The 19769-nt window shown below is 37.9% G+C and overlaps 1 protein-coding gene across 3 annotated transcripts in view; it reads right to left on the bottom strand.

The window, feature by feature from the left end:
- Positions 1-19769, bottom strand: part of LOC121301016 (PH and SEC7 domain-containing protein 2-like) — a 117584-nt gene that overhangs the window by 91004 nt on the left and 6811 nt on the right. Inside the window, exons 1-2 of one of the 3 annotated variants that reach the window (XM_041230109.1) lie at positions 5903-6143; positions 5553-5722 (exon numbers count right to left, since the gene is read on the bottom strand). In XM_041230109.1, the coding sequence (XP_041086043.1) occupies positions 5553-5606 (54 nt within the window). In that variant the 5' untranslated portion in view covers positions 5607-5722; positions 5903-6143. Of the gene's footprint in view, positions 1-5552; positions 5781-5902; positions 6144-16855; positions 17800-19769 lie in introns of those variants that run through there. The other 2 variants (XM_041230093.1, XM_041230098.1) reach the window with 2 other exon arrangements.

Genomic DNA, 19769 nt, shown 5'->3' with positions numbered 1-19769 from the left:
GTTAAACATAGCGATTTTAGGAACCTGCCAGACTTTAAAACTTTTAAAGGGAACAATTTGTATTGTTTTGACATGTATAACAAAACATCAAATATTTAATTGATACATTGATGAAGGCACCATATTCTTACCGTGCAAGTTTTACTTTGCATATGGCCAACACATCACCTGTAAGGCAGAGTCTACAGTTAACAACTGATTCGGGATTAAGGCTACAGTTTACTGTATAGCACTATAAAACACATTTGGTAGAAGTGCTTATAGTGTAAATTTTAGGCCTGACTGAAATCCCATTCATGAGATGCAACTCATCAAAGTTGACCCGTTTTGGTTATAACTTCCTCCATAATTGACACAGACAGGTAGTTTTGGTGTCGTTTTAAAGCTCTTGAATAGCACAATCTTCTCATTCTATGGAAGGTTCTGTGAAGTGTAAGACAGAAAAGCTGATTGATTCTGTGACCACTGACCAACTGAAGGAAAAATGTAATTCAAATATCAATCGAAGTCAGCAAGTTCAGGTGTCCCACTGTCTTGGTCTATGTAGGGGACTGCTGCTGAGTTTGGTGCTGCGTGCCACATGTCCAGGACAGCCAAGGCTTTACAGGAAGAGAAGGTATGCCTATGGGATCCAAATCCAAAAATTGGAGGGAGAACGCTAACAGAAGAAATTGCTCAAATGGTAAAATTGTTCAGCCGGAAAGAAAGATTTTGTTTCTGTTTACAATAAAGAGTCGGGAAGGAGGGAGCACCAACAAAAACGACTTGTTTTCTGCAATCTTTCAGAGGCCTATCATTTCTTCAAATTACAGCACCCTGACATTAAGATGGGCTTCTCCAAATCTGCAGAGCTGAAACCAGTGGAGTGTGTATTGGTAGACAGTAGCGGTACACATGCTGTGTGTGTCTGCACAACACACCAGAATGTAAAGCTGATGTTCAATTGTTCTAAGCTTCCAGAACTGAGTGCCAGTAAAGTGGTGCCTTTGAATCACTGTTGGCATTTCTTATCTTATCTCATGTGCTCCTCACCTAACGTTTATTGCCACTTAGGAAAGTGTGAAAATTGTCCCTCACTTGAAGATTTTAAGAGTCATCTACAGATGCTCTTTCAAGATAGCCTGGTGGACGCAGTGGAGTACCAGAAGTGGAACAACTGACAGATCCACCATTCAGACAATTAATGAACCTGTTGATCAGTTCATAGAGACTTTCACAAGAATCTCCAATGTCTTTGTCGACATGATTTCACTGCAAAGATGCAGACTGCATAATATCAACAGCTGAGGGAGGAACTCCTTCATGAAAATGAATTCCTAGTTGTTGGTGATTTTGCAGAAAACTTCCCTTTCATTATTCAAGATGAAGCACAATCACGAGAGCAGAGAGGAACTCCTTTGCAACATCTCATGGCAAAGGATCCTGTGTTGGTCTAGGAGGAACCATTAAACAAATGGCAACAAAAGCCAGTTTGCAGCGTCCATACCATGACCTGATCCTGACTCCACAACAATTGTACAGGTCTGCAAAAGACAACATTCCTGCTCTTGTTGTAGAATACTTCACGACAGCATAATGGCAAGCTGAGCAAGATTTTCTGGAGCAACGATTCCTCAAGGTAAGAATTGTGCCTGGCACACGGCATTTCCACTTCTTTCAACCAGTTTCTAAAGCAAAAGTCCTTGTACAAGAGTTCTTCCAGTCAACAAAACAAAGAGAAGAATCAATCACAATTAAAGAGGATGTCCTGCAATTTGACCAAGTGAAAGGATATGTTACTGTTCAGTATGACAGTCACTGGTGGCTCGGGCTGGTGGTGTCTGCTGATCTGAAGAAATGGGAGACTGAAATTAACTTCCTGCACCCAAATGGACCCGCACAATCATTCTGTTTCACACGCCGTCCAGATCAATTTATTGTAGACATGGGTGATGTGCTGACATCAGTGAAACCAACAACTGCAACAGGAAGCACATTCACCGTGAGAGACAAGGAGACGGTCATAGTATCAAAAGCCTTGACAGAGTGGCTATGAAGGAAAGAGGCAACTTAGGCATAGGTGAGTGGTAAATTGTGTTGCATTCAGAAATATAAGGACTGAGACCTGAAAATGAAATAGCTACATTTCTACCACTTCTAACAATATGTTTTCTTTTCCAGGCTCAGTGATTCATTGGATTTGAACAGTGGTAATTATAGCTCCGAGAGAAGCATCACTTAAAATACCAAACATGCGCTGACAAAAGTACCACTGGTGGGGACAAAATTAAATGTGCACAATTCAGTATTGCTTTATATTTAATTCACACATATTTTTTTTTTTTTTTTAGCCAAGTGTGTAAATAGGGCAGCTTGGTTAATTAATTAATAGATTAATAGCTGTTACAGCTGCACCAGTTCACTACAGCTTCAGTTTAATAGGAGAGGAGAGTATACTCAATTGCAAATAAATATTTTTGTTTAATTGTATTAGGTGTGTAATTGCTTCAATTAGAAGAGTCACCTAACACTCTGTATTCAACTCTGTGCTGTGCCTCAACCAATGGCAGGTACCTAAAGGGTCTAGACTGCAATCTATCAAAAACTGACAAAAGTCCAAGGTTACACGAATTGACCTGTGTGAGGTCAAACGTCACAGATTCACATTACTTTTTTATCTTGTATTTCACAACAATTTTAGATCAGATAGTCCTATTTGAGACCATTAAAACGACAACATCATCAGTGTTCTATGTCAATTAAGGAGGAAGTTATGACCAAAGGTAGGGTGGGTGTCCAAATTAGGTCAAGCTTTGATGACCTGTATCCCAGGAATGGTAGGTCATTCAGTCCTACAATTCACAGTGTAACCATTTCTTCCAAAGACAATATATATGTGCAAAAGTTTATCAAAATCAGAGGCAGTCAAGTGAAGAAATGCAGTTTTCTGATTGATTTCATATGGCATGACCCCTCAGCAACATATCCAGAATTTGCCACTTCCTCACTAACTACTCCACGCAGCTACTAGTTCAGGCCCTGGTACTGTCCCGCCTTGACTACTGTAACTCCCTCCTGGCTGGCCTCCCTGCCTCTGCTATCCGGGCGCTCCAGCTTATCCAAAAAACTGCTGTCCACCTTGTCTTTTCCCTTTCTTGTTTCTCCCATGCTCCACTCCCTATCGCAGCTCGCATCCAAGCTCACATCCAATTCAAAACTGTTGTACTCACCTACCGCTGTCTCGACCTTTCTGCTCCCTCCTCTCTCCTCTCTCTCATTTCTCCCTACACACCCTCTCGCCACTCCGCTCCTCCACCACCGAAAGGCTAGCTGTACCCACATTTTTGTAATTGCTCTTATTTGAAATCGTTCTTATCCATTTATAGTACTTACTGCGTGCTCTTAATGGACTTTACTCTTATAAGCAAATACCTTTACTATAAGTTTAACTGCTCTCAGTTCAATTCGCTCTTAAATATAATTATTAACTGTATTCTTTATTTTGCTCTTATTTGAATTTGATCTTATTTTCTACCTATTTTACTGTACTTTATAACTGCTCTGAGTTGTAAGGTGATATTGTGTTACTTTGTAACAACTGTAAGACGCCTTGGATAAGCACAACTGCTAAAAAATAAATTAATTAATAATAATAATAATAATAATAATAATAATAATAATAATAATAATAATAATAATAATAATAATAATAACTTGTTAATGCAAAAAGTATACATGCCGGTTATACCTTACTTGCCCAAGCCAGTATCCTAAAATACATATTTACTCTGACTGCACAGTAAATGAGCAACACTTAAATAGCACTTAATTGCTAGGTTTACATCATATTTTCGTATTTCCAATATAGGATATTGTGCGTTATCCACCAAGGTTCCTGCATTGGACGTAAGAAATAATGTACTATACAGCATGCAACACTTCAGCAATTTGTAATCTGCTGTACCTAGTGACTAAAAACTTGTATTTGTATTTGTAAATAATACATACTGTAAGATGTTTATTGTGAACCGACCTGCACGGTTTATTCTAACATTAAAAGAAGAATCCACACGTCAATACTCCGGTGTTTCTTTCTGTTTGGTTTCAATATATGAATGTCAAAGCATATCTGAGTGCACAGTCACATACAGCAACTGCGGAATAAAATAATTCAAATGCAATGTCTCCAGATTAATATTAAAGCTGATTGCCGGCACAATGTTCACACCTCTTTCAGCTGAACTATTGCCTGTGATTCACCAAGAACAGCTATTTTACAATTTAATATTGTTTCCTAATCTTAGCATATCCATAATCACAAGATGTCCCTTTAGTGGACCAAACATGCAAATCACTGGGGAAAATGTCTGAGCTGATGTTTTCCCTACTAAGTTGAGTGCACTGATCCAAAGACACAGTTCAAACTGTCAAAACAGTGTTGTATGGTATCTGGGATGAAAGGAAACAAAATAATCCTGGCATGTACAGAAGCCATGCAAGAACGCATGCTCTGGGATTAAAAACTGGGTATTAACTTTTTTTTTTTTTTTTTGGTATTGTTTTGTATTATCAATTACTATATCCTGTTTATGTAACATGCTCTGATGTCATTCTAGATTTAAATTGATACATTTATTTAATAAAGCAAAGCCTGTCCAATAGAACTTGTCAATTGTAAAAAATGAAATCGTGAAATAGACACTCAATTGTGATGAAACCCATCACAGCAAGTCCCTGTTGATTAAACTGAGCTAACAGGGAGGAAAACGCACTTGGGGAGAAATACTGAGGACTGTGTAACAGAGTTACAAAACGTGATTCTTTGCATTTAACCACTCTCACGACTGGAGAAGAACACATTTTGTATTGCTACAACTACAGTATATGTTACGTTAGTTCTAGCTATGTTTCTTTTCCGCCTTACATTTTGTTTCATTATTTTCACATTTTATAGTAATAAGTAATCTGTGTAGACTAAATGTTCCAGGCTACCGTCCCTATTTGACAGAATATACTGACATGAAACAGATCCCTTGATACTTTTACAGTATGACTAGGTTAAAGTTGATTTCATTCAAACTTGAAATAACATAAAATAAAAACAAGAATACAGGAGTGCGTCCACACATGACATTGGTGCTGTATTGTCAGTAAATATTACATACAGTACTGATAATAGTATAGTCACTGTACACTGTACCGGTACTGTTTCTGTTAGAATATTAAAATATTATACACATTATTCATTATGATTACGCAAACTTAAGTGACAAATTTCTACTTGTTTTCACCAGCCATTAGCATTAGTCTCTTGTACATTTTCAATCAGGAGAATATAAGAGAGTACGGTTGTATGTTGTATTTATTATATAACTATAAATGACATAAATAAACTACCACATCCATTTTTTACAAAGATCACAGTATTTCTTTTTTCTTAGGATAATACAAACTGGAAGAAAGCTGCGTTACACACGTTACAACTTTAGTAGTTGCAGAAGTCAAACCACGAGTCTCAATTTACAATACAAGAAGGTAAAAGTACGGTAAATAAATAATGCAGAGCGCCTTACCCCATCATTACCTTCTTCCATATCCCTTGATATCTGACTGCCAGCTTTTCGCATTCACTGTGTAGATCGCTCTACAGCACCACTTGCTCACATCTTTTAGCCGCATAAAGAGATCCATTTGTTGCTAAACATACAAAAGTCTCGCGGTGTTCCTTCCAGGGAACGCTGGCCTACATTTTAATCGTGACATAAGAAACATTGTCTGATTAATGTCAGTAAGTAAGCAAGGAACGGGTAGGCGTGACAGTTCATTCCAGGAGAATTCAAGGGCTGTGAGAGAGTATGCATTTCTCTGTAGCCTAAGATATATCGGTGACAGTATTCTTTTCATGGGCAAAAAGGGTACTTACCGAACATAGCTCGCCTTCAGACTTCAGTATTGCCTTTTCGTTTGCGATTTAGTGTGGTTTTTCCACAATTACACTTTGACCGGCTTGTTTATCTTGACATCTTTGTTTTTCTAACTCCACTCCCCCTCAGACATCGAGACACTTGGTACATTCCTATGAAAATGCTTCCAAGTTCTACCTTTCCCCCGATGAGGTCTTGTTTGGACAGTTTATGATGGTACTTGAGTTCTAAACGACAGGACTGAAATAATGAATGGATGTTGTGTTGGATTAAAACCGAGAAAACCAGGATACTGTTGTGTTGTGGCTATGTCCTCAGTGGTTAAGAATGTAAGCGACTGAAACCTATTTCCTGTCTACACTGTAAAGTGACAGTGTGAATTTAAATCAGTGACTATACACCTGGAATCAAGAGCAACTGTTAATTTTATAGTGTCTGATGCACTAAATTTGAAATACGTGTTTTAATTAAAGAACAAAAGCCAAAAGGGCCTGAACACAGCAAGATAATGTGTCCAATATTACAAAAATGGAATTTACAACCTTGATTTATATCAGGTAGTGGATTACATATTTTCTCCAGAACATTCAGGTGTTAAAGGTGTTAAACTTCTGTCAGTACTGCTGTGTCGTATACAAATTCTGAGGTTTGTTGTAATCAGACGTTTAAATCAAGGCACATTGATATATATATATATATATATATATATATATATATATATATATATATATATATATATATATAGAGATAGAGAGAGAGAGAGAGAGAGAGAGAGAGAGAGAGAGAGAGAGAGAGAGAGAGAGAGAATGAGAATCTTAATTCAGCACAGCTGCCCCCGACCCCCCAAAAGATGCCGATTTTGTATTTTCAAGTTGGCTTGCATGTAAAATGTACCTTGTGTTTATTATAAGAAACAAACACATAACGTTCATGCTAACGCTATTTCTTCTGTGGGTACGCTCCTAATTGAGCTGATTCTATTAAATAATTACTCAGAAAAAGCTGTGCATTACACATCTTTGTTTTTACCTTCATGTCTTGCCTAAGCCTAATTCTGGTGCCCGCCCTTAATTTTATTTCAAACAGAGCTGACAAATGACGTGAATTGTTCATCACCGATCCTACTTTTAACTCGCATTTCGTGCTTAATGTAACGTTGTGCATATGTTGTTTTCCCCGCTAGTTTATCAGAGATGTCATCACAGATTTATTAATTTTTTAATCATACAAATGACGATAATATCCAGTAAGGAGTATACACGGATAGTTAAAGTCCTTCAGACCCCTAAGTATTTCGCCAAACATATCAAAGGCCATTTTGGGAAATTGGAGGATACAAAACAATGTAGTTTCGTACAGCGTCCACACTTGTGATAAACCGCACTACCCGATGCGATCTAATTTAGAAGCGGACTCAAGACTACCCCCCTGAGGTGGTCTAGAGTATGGCATTAGACCGTATTTAGCACCGGTTAAGCCGTTTTAAAGGCATCGTATGGACAGGGCCTTAGTTCTTGAGATCGGTTATGTAGTGTGGATAGGGCTTTTGAAACGACGAACAGGATACAAATATCAAGGATCCTGGAGTAAAAATATGTTTTTAATAAAACTTATTTAAAAAAACACTGAGAAAAGACGCACTTGCGTTTTGTTTCCTTTGACTAGACTGATCGCGTGATGAGTTTAGTTTGGCATACTTTTTGCTCTGTGACTGTTGTGGTTTTTCTGATGGTTTTTATGCTGAACTGTAAGACTAGTGTTTGTTTACATGTACCGTCCTGGAAGCCCTGCCGGTGTAGTGTGGGTGTCTGTGGCGGAAGAATAGGCTGTGCAGCTGGAGTAACTGCACAGGGCCACGCATAAGGCAAGCCACCGAGACCTCAAACGTATTGACACAACGCGTAAGAAAGAAGCCAGTGAGAACCGGTATTGATCAACGCGTAAAGAAGATTGTGAGTAGACAACTCGTCCTATAAACAACGGTAAACAACATTAAAGTTTCATGATTCATTTTTTGCAAGAATATTCCAAGCTGATTAATATTTCTAATCACGGTTATTTTAAAATATGGAATAGATAATTAAGTCAATTTACAAAAGTTACAATTGTTCAGCACTGCCATTTAAACATTAAAATGTAAACGGTACGAAACTAATGTTGTTACAGTATATTTGTGTCTCCTCTTAGGGTGTCTACTCCCTCTCCGTGGATAAATGTGGAATTTAGGCTAATGAGCAATTAAAACTTAAATATTATTTAGGTTGCAATATCATGAATTAATTTGTAAATTAGGCCTATTTTATGCACGAGACGAGTTAATGACCTTATCTACATACAAAGTTTTAAAAAAAAAAGCCTTGATTGGCTGTTGCGTGAATTATTACGCCCCCTAAACTATACTATTCCCCCATTGGCTCTTTGTGCTACGCGTATCATATATTTCACTACGCGTTGGGTTTTAACATTATGGCCCTTTTGGTGTTTACCATTGTTTTTAGGATGCGTTGTCTAATCACAATTTTCTTTACGCTTTGATCAATACCGGTTCTCGGTCACTTTCTTACGCGTTGTGTCAGTATGTTTGTGGCCCCGATGGCTTGCCATAAGCTTCTGACTCTGGGTTTGCTTTCCTGCCGTTGAACAGCATTATACCGCAAGGCTACCAGCCAGCAAAATGATATAACTGCTGGTAAAACCGCTTCCAATGAGTCAGCTCTGCGCCTGTTAAATATTGCTGTACAGTCAGTGAACAGGATTTTTCACTTATAATTCTCTGAACAGCACACAAATATAAATATATATATATATATATATATATATATATATATATATATATATATATATATATATATATATATATATATATATATATATCTATCTCAGGTACCATAATAGTAGTCTTGCACTTCCTTTGTCATTTAACTTGGCGAGTGAAATTGCTCCCCCCTATTATAATAAATGCATCTTTGTTTACATATGTTTAGCTTCTCTGGGCTACAATGGATTGCAGATTTAATTTTTAATGTCCTGCTGTATTTTGTAGAGGTGCAGAGTGGCACAAAGATGAAACACAAGGTAAACAAATGGAGCAGTCAACATGATCTGGAGTGTGCATAATGATGCACAATAAAAGCAATGAAGTAAAGAAGAATTATAGGGCAACATGATCTGGAGTGTGCATAATGATGCACAATAAAAGCAATGAAGTAAAGAAGAATTATAGGGCAAGAATGAAGGAACAGCAAAGCGTCCGTTTTATTGGTCGATTGACCTCCCCAAGACCCGCCTCCTGACCACTCAGAGAGAGAGAGAGACGTGACACACCCTGTCATTGCCGTGATTGACAGGGACATCCCACATGGCTCCTGACCTCCCCCTGCAGGATCATGTATACGCCTGATAGCCAGCACAGGTCTCCCCTATCACAGGGTAATAATTAGTATGCATTCCTTTCACTGAACCTTATGGAAATCAGGCTGTTTGCTTGCCATTTTGGTGCGATGAGTCATGACTGATATATTGTTAACACATGATGCTGTTAAGATCATATTGCATGCTCATTCCAAAGTCACTGTGACTTATGTCCCATGATTAATCCATTATTAAGGTCACACAGGTTTATTCAATCCCTTTTTTTTGCAAGACCAAAACAGCAAATAATAAAAATTGTGAAGATCTTTTTTGTTGTTTTGAGTGAAAGGTATACTAGACACAAACATGAATTACCATTGGGAGGAAAGATCACTACAGCATATGACAGAAATTAAATACATCACAAATGGCTCATTATTCCAAGAGCGAGTAACGGCTTTGCTAGATGTAATGGATTACAGTATGGAATGATTAGACAGTTTGGCCCTGGATCTTGCCTTCCAGATCTAATAGGATTCACCCTCAATTGAGGTCAACCAAGGCCAGGTGGCAGAGGACCATTGACTGCTGGGATTGGAGAAGCAGTTGTGAAGGAGGCAGTGGAGAAGTGAAGGAGAAAGACTTCAAGAACATTTTGTGAAAGGTAAACTCAGTTTTTATAAGAGAGTTTAATCAAGACAATTTAATCAAGGCACCTATAAAAGTATATCATTATATTATTAAGCTTGGTATTGTCCAGTGAGCATTGTGCAATATATACCTGTGGAGATATATATAAAACATACTGTAAGTGAATTATTAAACGTTTGCACAAGTCCTTCTTTCAGAAGAAGGTCACTGAGCAAATCCATTGTGAAGACCGTTCTCAGCACTCTATATACGTATCTCTTAAGTATAATAATGCCTGTCACTCAGAAGTTATGTGTATTACTTTAATGCAGGCCACACCCTAAAGCCAGGTACAATTACATAGAATGGCAGTATCCAATGACCTTGAGAGCAACACTGGTATAAGGGAACCAACCCTATGTTGCAGATATACAGACAATCCTTGAACCTCACTGCCTTGTAAGTCAAGAGAGTGGATTAATATAGAGCAGGTGGTTTAGACATATAAGTTATAAAAACAAAGAATAGCAGGAGAAGCTGCAGCTGAAAACTAGAGTATGTGTACAGAATGTAAAGAAAGGGTTAAGCCAACATACCCTGGTGTCTGATCTTGAGTACACATAAGTAAAAACTATAAAAAACAACATCCTCTCGTAAAGATGACATGGTGCAATCAGATTTGACTATTAAAACGGAACATACCTGAGGTATTCTTGCTTAGTGACTGTGTCATTCAACAAATATCAAAGATAAAAACAAGTCTAGTCAAAAGGTTTGTTTCACTTAGAGGTAGTTGTATAGAATACTGTTAAAGTGCTACATCTTGACATCCAGTCAGTGATTCAATGTGCAATTACAACTATCTCCCTGAAGCTAAAAGAAAGTGCCCTTGTAAAGTGAAATATACAGGGTCTAGGGTTGTATTACATTATTGATACATTTGGGACTCATAAAAAAGTAGTTCAGAACAGACTGAACACATCAAGCAGCATGTGTTTTGCCAAAGAACAACTATGGTTTAAAAAAAGGACAGAAATAGCTCTGGTGTGTATGCATGCTGAGCAGAATTTGAGCGGAATCTTCTTATTCTGCATACTGTACATGTCAGGACATCTGTTTCATAAACACACAGGGTTAGATTCTCAAAGGACTTTACTACTAATCGTCACCCGCACAATTTCTTCAGAGATGAAAAAACACCCAATAAAGTTACCAAACAAGAAATAAACAAGTCAAACGTATTATTTACGAGCCCGTAAAGTCAACGCCAGTTTCTAATTTGCTTTAGAGTTGCATGTGATGTGTTTTCTTCACAAAAGGGCTTGCATGTGTAAATGAGGAACAGACAAATAAAAGGGGAACCATCACTGCAATGGAGTTTCTTCTTCCTTTTTGTGATTTTTTTTTTTAAATTGATTGGCCTAGAGAAATTAGTACTGGATAAAGAATTGTTAGTGTGTATTGCTAGTGTTATACCTATTCTATCCTTCACTTTTTGGTGCCGTTCGTTGGTTCGGTGGTGGCCACTTGAATCCAACCCAAACCAAATTCACAGAATGCCCATCTAAACCCTCTTCCCAAAGAAACAAAGACGTAAGCTGTAGAATTGTGCTATTGTCAGTATGCCCGCATCCTTCATAATGCCCTTCCTGCAGCTTTCGCACAATCAATAACCAATCAGCCAGCTCACCTCAGCTGACTAGAGAATAAGATGCTACAGCCACATCTCTCAATAATTCGTCTGCAACACAGCTGCCCTGAAGTGAACACTGTTACACAGGGCAGATATGCTGTCTTCTAATACAGCTACAGTCCCACAGAACGCAAGGGGGCGTGTTTACCCTTCTCTGTGCATTTCACTAGATGTGGTTTTGGGTTTGCGAGTAAATTGTTTAACAGCTTGAAACTAGGTAAAATGTATTTTGCATGAGTAAAATATAACAGCCTTTAAATCAAGAGTACTTTTGATAAATGCTACTTTCAGAGGTAACTTGAGTTTGTATTAACCATTACTTTTAAAGTGGAATGTTTCCAACCAAGACTGCATGGCGGGCAGAAAACAGCAGGACAGGTCAGGCAGACCTTTAAAAGAGAATGTACAAATATGTAAAAATACAGGGTTAAATATCTACACAATATTTTTGTGGTCTGTTTCAAATACAGATACCTAAAAACCAAAACAGGAAAGATCCCAGGAATGCCATTCTGTATATTTAAACTCTGCAAATTTATAATGAGCCCCTTCATTGCTTCTTGAGTAAGGTAAATATACCACGGTGGGAGCTAGTATGTACACTGGCAAAGATCCTAAAGTCCAAACCTATAAGATAAATAACAGCTTATATTTTTACATATACATAGTCAGTCCTGAGATAACATGCCAGATTTGAACAAGATTTGATTCAGTTTTGAAATACATCTGTGCCATTAGACTTATTCTTACAGTATATATGCAAGGAGAGAAGACATAGCTTTAGAGCAACGCCAGTAAATTCCAGGGCACCTTGTTGTACATTCCAAACAAGTAATTCACAATGTAGAGCACCCTTTCTGACCCGGGTAGGTTCTGACCCAGGTAGAGCATGCCAGTGTGAAAGGGGCTTAAGCTGCTCCATAAATATATTTGGAGTCTTTCAAATGATAGCGTGGACTTGCATAAAAGAAGCATCAGTCACATCATTGTATGCATGAACATCTTATGTTATGTATTAAAAAAGAAAAATATTTTTCAAGAAAACATGCTGACAAGGTCTGTTGAACGTGAGAACGTTTTAAACCGTTTCACCCACTAATATACCCATACTTTTGCATTCTTGCTCAAATGCTACTCTGTAACACATGTGTAATTTAAAATGAATCAAATTAATCTCTTTCAAAACAATCCAAAATCAAGAAATTATATCTGACATCTTGAATTATCTACGCCTCTGGAGTCCTAGTTGCCAGCCTCTTTTGCTTACTTTGTGATTCCAAAGAAATCAAGTGATTGTTCACTCTGCGACCCTACCTTCTTCTTCTTCATACTGTTACTATGAGGACAGAAGAGTTGAAAGGTCACCACTCTTGTCCCCATAGTAACAGTATGAAGAAGGTGGGGTCAGTAGAGTTAAAAAGGCACCACATCATGTGATTTATTTGGAATAAGAAACCACTCAAAAGGAGCAAACAACTAGAATTCCATAATATTAGATAATTACAGGTGGCTTCAGATGAAACAATATCCAATATTGAAGCAGTAGAGCAAATCGCCACTCAGAAAGTTAACAGGATGGCGAAAATAAATGCAATTGCAGTATATTTGAAACATCTTAAAAATGTAAATGTTTTGTTGTGTCTGTGAACGTTTCACAGAAGAGGCTACCTTTGAAATGTGTAAGTTAATAATTCAAATTTATTGCTTGCCAGTTTCATAACTTTTCTCAGTATGTTTTCTATTTTTATTGGTTGATTCAGTTTAATTTATTCTTTCAATTGTAATTTTCACAGCCTCATACTACAGTAGAGGGCGACATTTTACTGCAAGCTAACATATGCTCCAGAGCCAGGGTAAGATAACAAGAAGATTGAACTTAAAATGTCAAACCTCCTCCCAAGTGTGACCGTAAGATCAGATCCTCTGTGTTTTTGTTACTCTCACTGTTAATTCATGTTATAACCACAATCTTCTATTGCTATTACTCATATTACAGTTTGTAGACTTATGACTGAAGAAAGAATTTTAATAATTCAATATTGCTTAAACGAATTGAGGGGTTTCATCACTCTAAAGAAACGGGGAAGTGTACTTGAGATAACCAAAACAAGTACAGTAGAGAGTCAATTATTATCTAAACTAATTGGGACCGATATACTAGTAATATCACTGCTAGAATGCTGACTAAAATCAGAAAAAGTGAACATATTACCCCTGTTTTGGCCTCTTTACATTGATTCCCTGTGCAGTATAGAATTGATTTTAAGATTTTGCTGTTAACTTACAAGGCCCTGAATGGATTAGCACCTAATTATTTGCAGGAGTTAATGACCCCATATCTTCCACACTGTACTCTGACATCACAGGATGTGGGGCTGCTGGTTATTCCTAGGGTCATAAATACTTGCTGTTAAGGCATTGTAATAACTTGCAATTGAACTGAATAAAATAAAAGTTCTTAACTGCTCAATAACATAGACGGGATCTCCAGCCCTTAGTGACGAAATAGAAGAAAAATCAATAACGAGGCGACTGTTTTAATTTACTTAACTGCGACAATTTAAAGCACACAATGCTCCATCTAAAGTTTGGGTGGTCTGAATAATTCTGTAACATCATTTGCCTCATTCTGCTCATCGTCGTTTTAGCAACAGAAGCTGTGTGCATAATACACCACACATAATTCATAACGTGCTTGCAGGTGCGTTCGGATGATTAGACAGATCAAAGATTGGATAATTGACTCTCTACTATATACTGTACTATTAGCTAACATCCCTGGCCACAGGGATGTTAGCTAATTTAGGGTAGACCGATCCTAAATTGTGACATGTGTACAGCATCTGCAATGGGGGTAATTAATACTTTTTCGCTCATAAATATAATTTTTACATACAGTACATGCAAAGAGGCACAGTGTGTGGGAGTACATGGGGTAATTTCACCCTGAAATTTGAAGGAAGTGAATTTTTAAGATGCACTAGAAGTTCAGATCCAGTTTGGTGCTTATACAGCACGAGGACAAAGGAAAAGGAGCAGTTGTTTGCTCAAGGAAGCACCTGAACATTTCAAACTGGCTGGAATGACAAAATGTAAATACCAAATCGACGTTGGATTGTCTCCTAATGCAATATTATATTTTACAAAGTTGTGTTTAATACACTTTCCTTTCATTTTCACTGTACTGTACCTCAGTTCCTTACTTGAGATCCATAATATTGCCGTGACCAACAGAGTTTTACTTCCAGCTCTGAGGTTTGAGATTTTACCATTGTTAAAAATACTTTTCTCATCATTGCTATAACTTATAATAAGAGTATATAAGGTATTTGTGTTAGTATTAGGAAAAATATTGTGTTAGGGTAGTATTAAGGCTACTATTAAAATACCTTGTAGATCTAAATAAAACATTTTTGTCATAGGGAAGAACTGTCAGTCAGAGTTGAATCCTACAAAATCTATGTCAAGGATATCGAATTAGAAACTCTAGGGGGGGGGCTAAAATGGAGCATTCAGCTTTTACTATTAATAGTTACATTATTTAAATGTAACTATTACATTTCATGCAGCCTTGAGTGGTAACTGTCTATATTTAATTGATTTATAATTTCTTTTAATTGAAATTGATTTTATTAATTTGATTGCTTGATTGATTTTTGATTGTTTGGATAGTGTATTTGGTAATACCAGTGTATTATAATATTACTTTTAAATAAGGACGTGGCATAAAGCAATTACAGTATGTAAAAAATATATTGTATTTAATTGCTCTTTTATTGTATGAGTTTGTTTTTCCTCAACTCTTTTATTGTTATTTGTTGTGACTTTAGAATAGCTACCAAGTCAGTTTTAACACAAAGCAACAAACCATTGATGCAGAAAATATAAAGACAGGAAGGGAAGCAGTATAGGGTCGGGCCAAACATTAAAACCATGAATTACAGCAACACAAAAGCAACTTCCTTCAAGTAATAGAAAAACTACATCAAAGTATGGGGCTAGATTTACCTTTTTCTTTAAATGCACTTGTTTTGGGGTTTTTTTTGTGCTTTTAAATAACAACATTCCAAACAGCTCCACAACATGCTAATCCTTTATGAAAATGAACCATTGCAACACTAGTTTTCATTCTCAAGATTAAGAGCATAATAAGCATAATATATTTGCACAATCTGTCACAGTTTTCATATACTTATTATATGTCTAAAAACATCTACAAATAATATTTTATGACACCTGACATATTCTATTTTTGAATACAGCTAAATGGAAAGCATCATGCTATACTCTGTACCTGTGCTTTGAGAGTTCCGCAGATTGAATTGCAGTCAGTCTGTTAGGACACTTACTGTAGCATGCATTCTTTTAAAATGATAGGGAGTTTAATGCAAGTAAAGCACAACCTGTGTATTTAGTTTCGCACAGATATATATATATATAAGAATTTAACTGTGTAAAAAATAAAGGCAAGCATGCTCCTTGGAAAACCATTTTGAAGAAAAAATACTTTAATATAAATATACATAGCTCTTCTTTCTTGTACTGCACCAGTATTCATTTACCTATGAGTGGATGGGTAACAGGTGTAAGGAGTAAATTACATGAATAGGGTTCCCTGAACCCTGTTAGGAACTGTGTGGACAAAAACCTAAATTTGACCACAGGTCAAAATCCTGCCACGCACAGAGGGGTTTGCTCCAATGTCTTTCTGCACCATTACCAGACAGGAATGAAGACCGGACGACTCTAATTATATCAATCTTTTTATCTAGGTGGGAGCTATGGAGCTTTAGCTTTTTGGACTAGTTCAGTGTTCTCATTAAATGACTCACCAGTGTAGAAGATTGGTGGGCTCTGATGAGCCATTAAACTAGCCAAAAACTTCAAGCAAATAAAATGCTTCTGTGCATTTATTTAGCAACCCTTTTCATAAAAGGTTTTAAAACTGTTTCCACAATAATCAATAAAGCAGCCAACTATCCAAAGGACTTTGGTTTGTCTGAAGAATAAAAATATAGATAGATAGATAGATAGATAGATAGATAGATAGATAGATAGATAGATAGATAGATAGATAGATAGATAGACAGACACAATGTATGTAATCACTTACAAATTCTGGAAAATCATTCTCAAAATCTAAATAACATTGATTAGTTTTGTTAGCATTACTAAATATAAAGTGGGGTATCTTTCCAAAACTAAAGCACAATATTGTATAAATTATAAATTTACACCTTTTGCATAAATTAAGACATAAGCCAGTATGCTGTCTTACCGTTTGAACTGTCCTAGGGCTGGGTGAAACCCTCTTTATTGTGCACGGCTGTTGTGAGACAGGTGAGGTGGTGATAGGGTTAGTATCTCCTGTTTTTTTATATAGTCCAGTTAATTGGGCTGACCTTTCTATGACAGCAGATGTAAATGTTTTGCTTTCGGGGCTTTTGTAGAAAATTGGTGCATCCACCAGCGTTGGCTTATTGACTTCCACTTTCCACCAGATTCCATCCTTTTTTGTGGTGGTGGAGAGTGGTTGACTTCTTGCTTTGGAGATGTAGCCCCTGTTTGTTGGAGACTGACTGGTCAAGGAGTTTGAATGCTTCAAGGGATTCTCACTTTCTTCAGCCTCTGTGCTCAGTCCAGGACTTTGAATTCCAGTCTCGTGTCTGTCTGTAGTCGCTGCTGAATGTAGGTAGTTTGTGTTTTCGCAGTTCACTATATCAGTAGGTACTGAATGGGAAACTGGAGTCCCACTCCTAGCCGGAGGAGCTATTTGGCTCATTTCTCTGCCACTGCTGTTAAGGTGTGACTGCATGGGAAACTTCAATGTTTTCTCCAGGTTCCTGTAACCGCGGTCGCTGTCCAGCCCACTGCAGAGACAGTCTGAGCTGTTGCTGTTCAGGCAGACGGCTGCTGGCTTTCTGGAGTCACACACAGTGGCTGACTCATTTCTTGAGATGTCTGGGGAAAGCCTTTCCTCCCAGCCAGCTGCGCAGACTGTGTTGGCAGGACGTGTTTGAGCAGATGCCTTGGTTGGTGACTGCAGTTGGATAAAGAGGAAGGAAGTCTTGACCTGATGATGACCATCCATTTCCTCTACATGAGTTTTATCTCTCAACTGATTTTGCGGGGGGAGGCAAGATGAAATCCAGCTATAGAATGTGAATAAAAAGACCAGCGGGAGATATTCCCAAATGTTTCATTTTTGTTTTGAGTGTTGACCTAAAAAAAAAAAAAAAGAGCAAAAAATTAAGCTTGCCATATTTAATTTAACACCTTAGTGTCAGTTTTCGCAATAAATGTATTTTAATTTGTATGGATTTGGTTTTTAATAGTAGAAATTCTTTTTGGAGATTGAGTGATCTGGAGATGACAGGAGACTATGTACTGTACTTGGTGGTCCCTTGGTTTTATACACCATGACCCCAGAATTTGAATATATCATTGTTCTTTATTTTGAATGATTAATCCAGCAGTGCACAAATAGGTGAACCTCATACAAAAGTAACAGGACAGACTTGCAGAGGGATATTGTATGTACAGTTGTGGAAGGGGTGTGGGTAATTCACTGACCAGGAGACAGACAGGTGTACTTGGAAACACCACACAGGTGCCCAGTTTTATTTTAGACCGGTTCTTATTTTTCTCCGGCAGAGGGCACTGTTGACCGTGGGCTGCCTATCAACGATGATAGACAGCACCACGGAAATACCACAGCTGGTAAACGAACAGCAAATGCACTCGCAGGTGCTCAAAGAAATAATAATGAAAACAGAAGGCGAAAAGAACAAGGGAAAATAAAACAGTAATAAAACTACAAATAAAAGGTGCTGCACTCGGCAGCGTTATCCCGGTCACCGCTACCCGCACGACCCGGATCACCGCCCTATTCTGTCAGCTATCTAGCCTGCTCTTTTACAATACGTCGGGGTCTGCCCAAGGGTTCCCTGCTCTCTCTTTCTCGCTGTGAATCTTTCTTTTCTCCCGGCTGATTCCCGGTCCTGAATCAAAGCTTCCGCACTCTTGGTGCGTCTAAGTGGGCAGACCTGAGGAAACAGCAGAGCGTTATTTTATAGGACCAGCAATCACCCAAGACCCGCCTCTCAGCCATTCAGAGAGGGGGAAAGTCCACACACCCACTTTCCCACCTCCCCGTGTCATTGCCATGACTCACAGGCGGTTGTTGGGCGACTGCCGCCCTCTTCCTGCAGCCCGTGAACACGCCAGCAGAGTCAGTACAGATCTCTCCCTGTTACAACAGTATATATGTACAGTCCTGTTGTAAACCCACATCTTCTCACCAACACCATTTAGAATGACATAAGCCCCTTGAGTAATGTAATTTAATGCTTGCTTGCCCTTTCAAAGTCTCTGATTTTGGTCACATTCACATACAACTGAGCAGACACAGGCTGCTTAACCAGGTATGAGGCAGATAGGTTTATGACATAAACCAGTGAGCTAGTATGCCTTTCTGTTAGCCTACAATAAGTATAGTACATGGATATAGTACAAACAAAAACATCTCAAAGTATGCTGTCTCTATCATGAGAAAACAAAAAATCTAAAGACCTTGGTTAATATCAGGGTCAGTGACATACTTGGCCTGTAGTGTTACTTTGCAGATGCAGTTCCTGAAATGGTCTCAGAGATATGAGGTGGTGTGACTGGAACGTTCCTGCCACAAATGGTTGTATTTTGGGAATCACTGAATACAGTTGTGTATCGAAAGTGAAACTAATAACTCAAAACGTTTTGTCTCTTCAGTCTGAAAAAAATACACGACCACAGTGTTGGCAGCCATATTTATTAGCAGGAGTTTCCATATCAAGGAAAATATGAAGTCAGAATCTGATACAGTTTAGGAGACATGAGCTGATGAAAAAGTGTCTTTGGCAGCAGACTAACAAAACCACACCGCATAAACAAAAATATTGGAAGTTTATCTAGATAAAACTAAAATAGGGTGGTACTGTGTAGATCATTCTGTAACTGAAAATTAACTTTCGCAAACTGCTACTGGAGAAAAGGGAACTTGAATAATTGAAATCGAGCTGCAGCTTTGCTGAAGTTGCCTGGTTTGCTCTTTCAAGGAACCGGAAGTCACATTAAAAGGGAACTGCAGTCACAAGAGCAAGTTTACTAACTTTCTGTTTTGCAAAGCATAAGATACTTGGGTGTAATAGGGGGTG

This window comes from Polyodon spathula, chromosome 2 (genome assembly GCF_017654505.1).
Source record: "Polyodon spathula isolate WHYD16114869_AA chromosome 2, ASM1765450v1, whole genome shotgun sequence".
NCBI lineage: Eukaryota > Metazoa > Chordata > Actinopteri > Acipenseriformes > Polyodontidae > Polyodon > Polyodon spathula.
The sequence above is the reverse complement of the archived record's forward strand: the minus strand, read 5'-3'. Positions and strand labels throughout refer to the sequence as shown.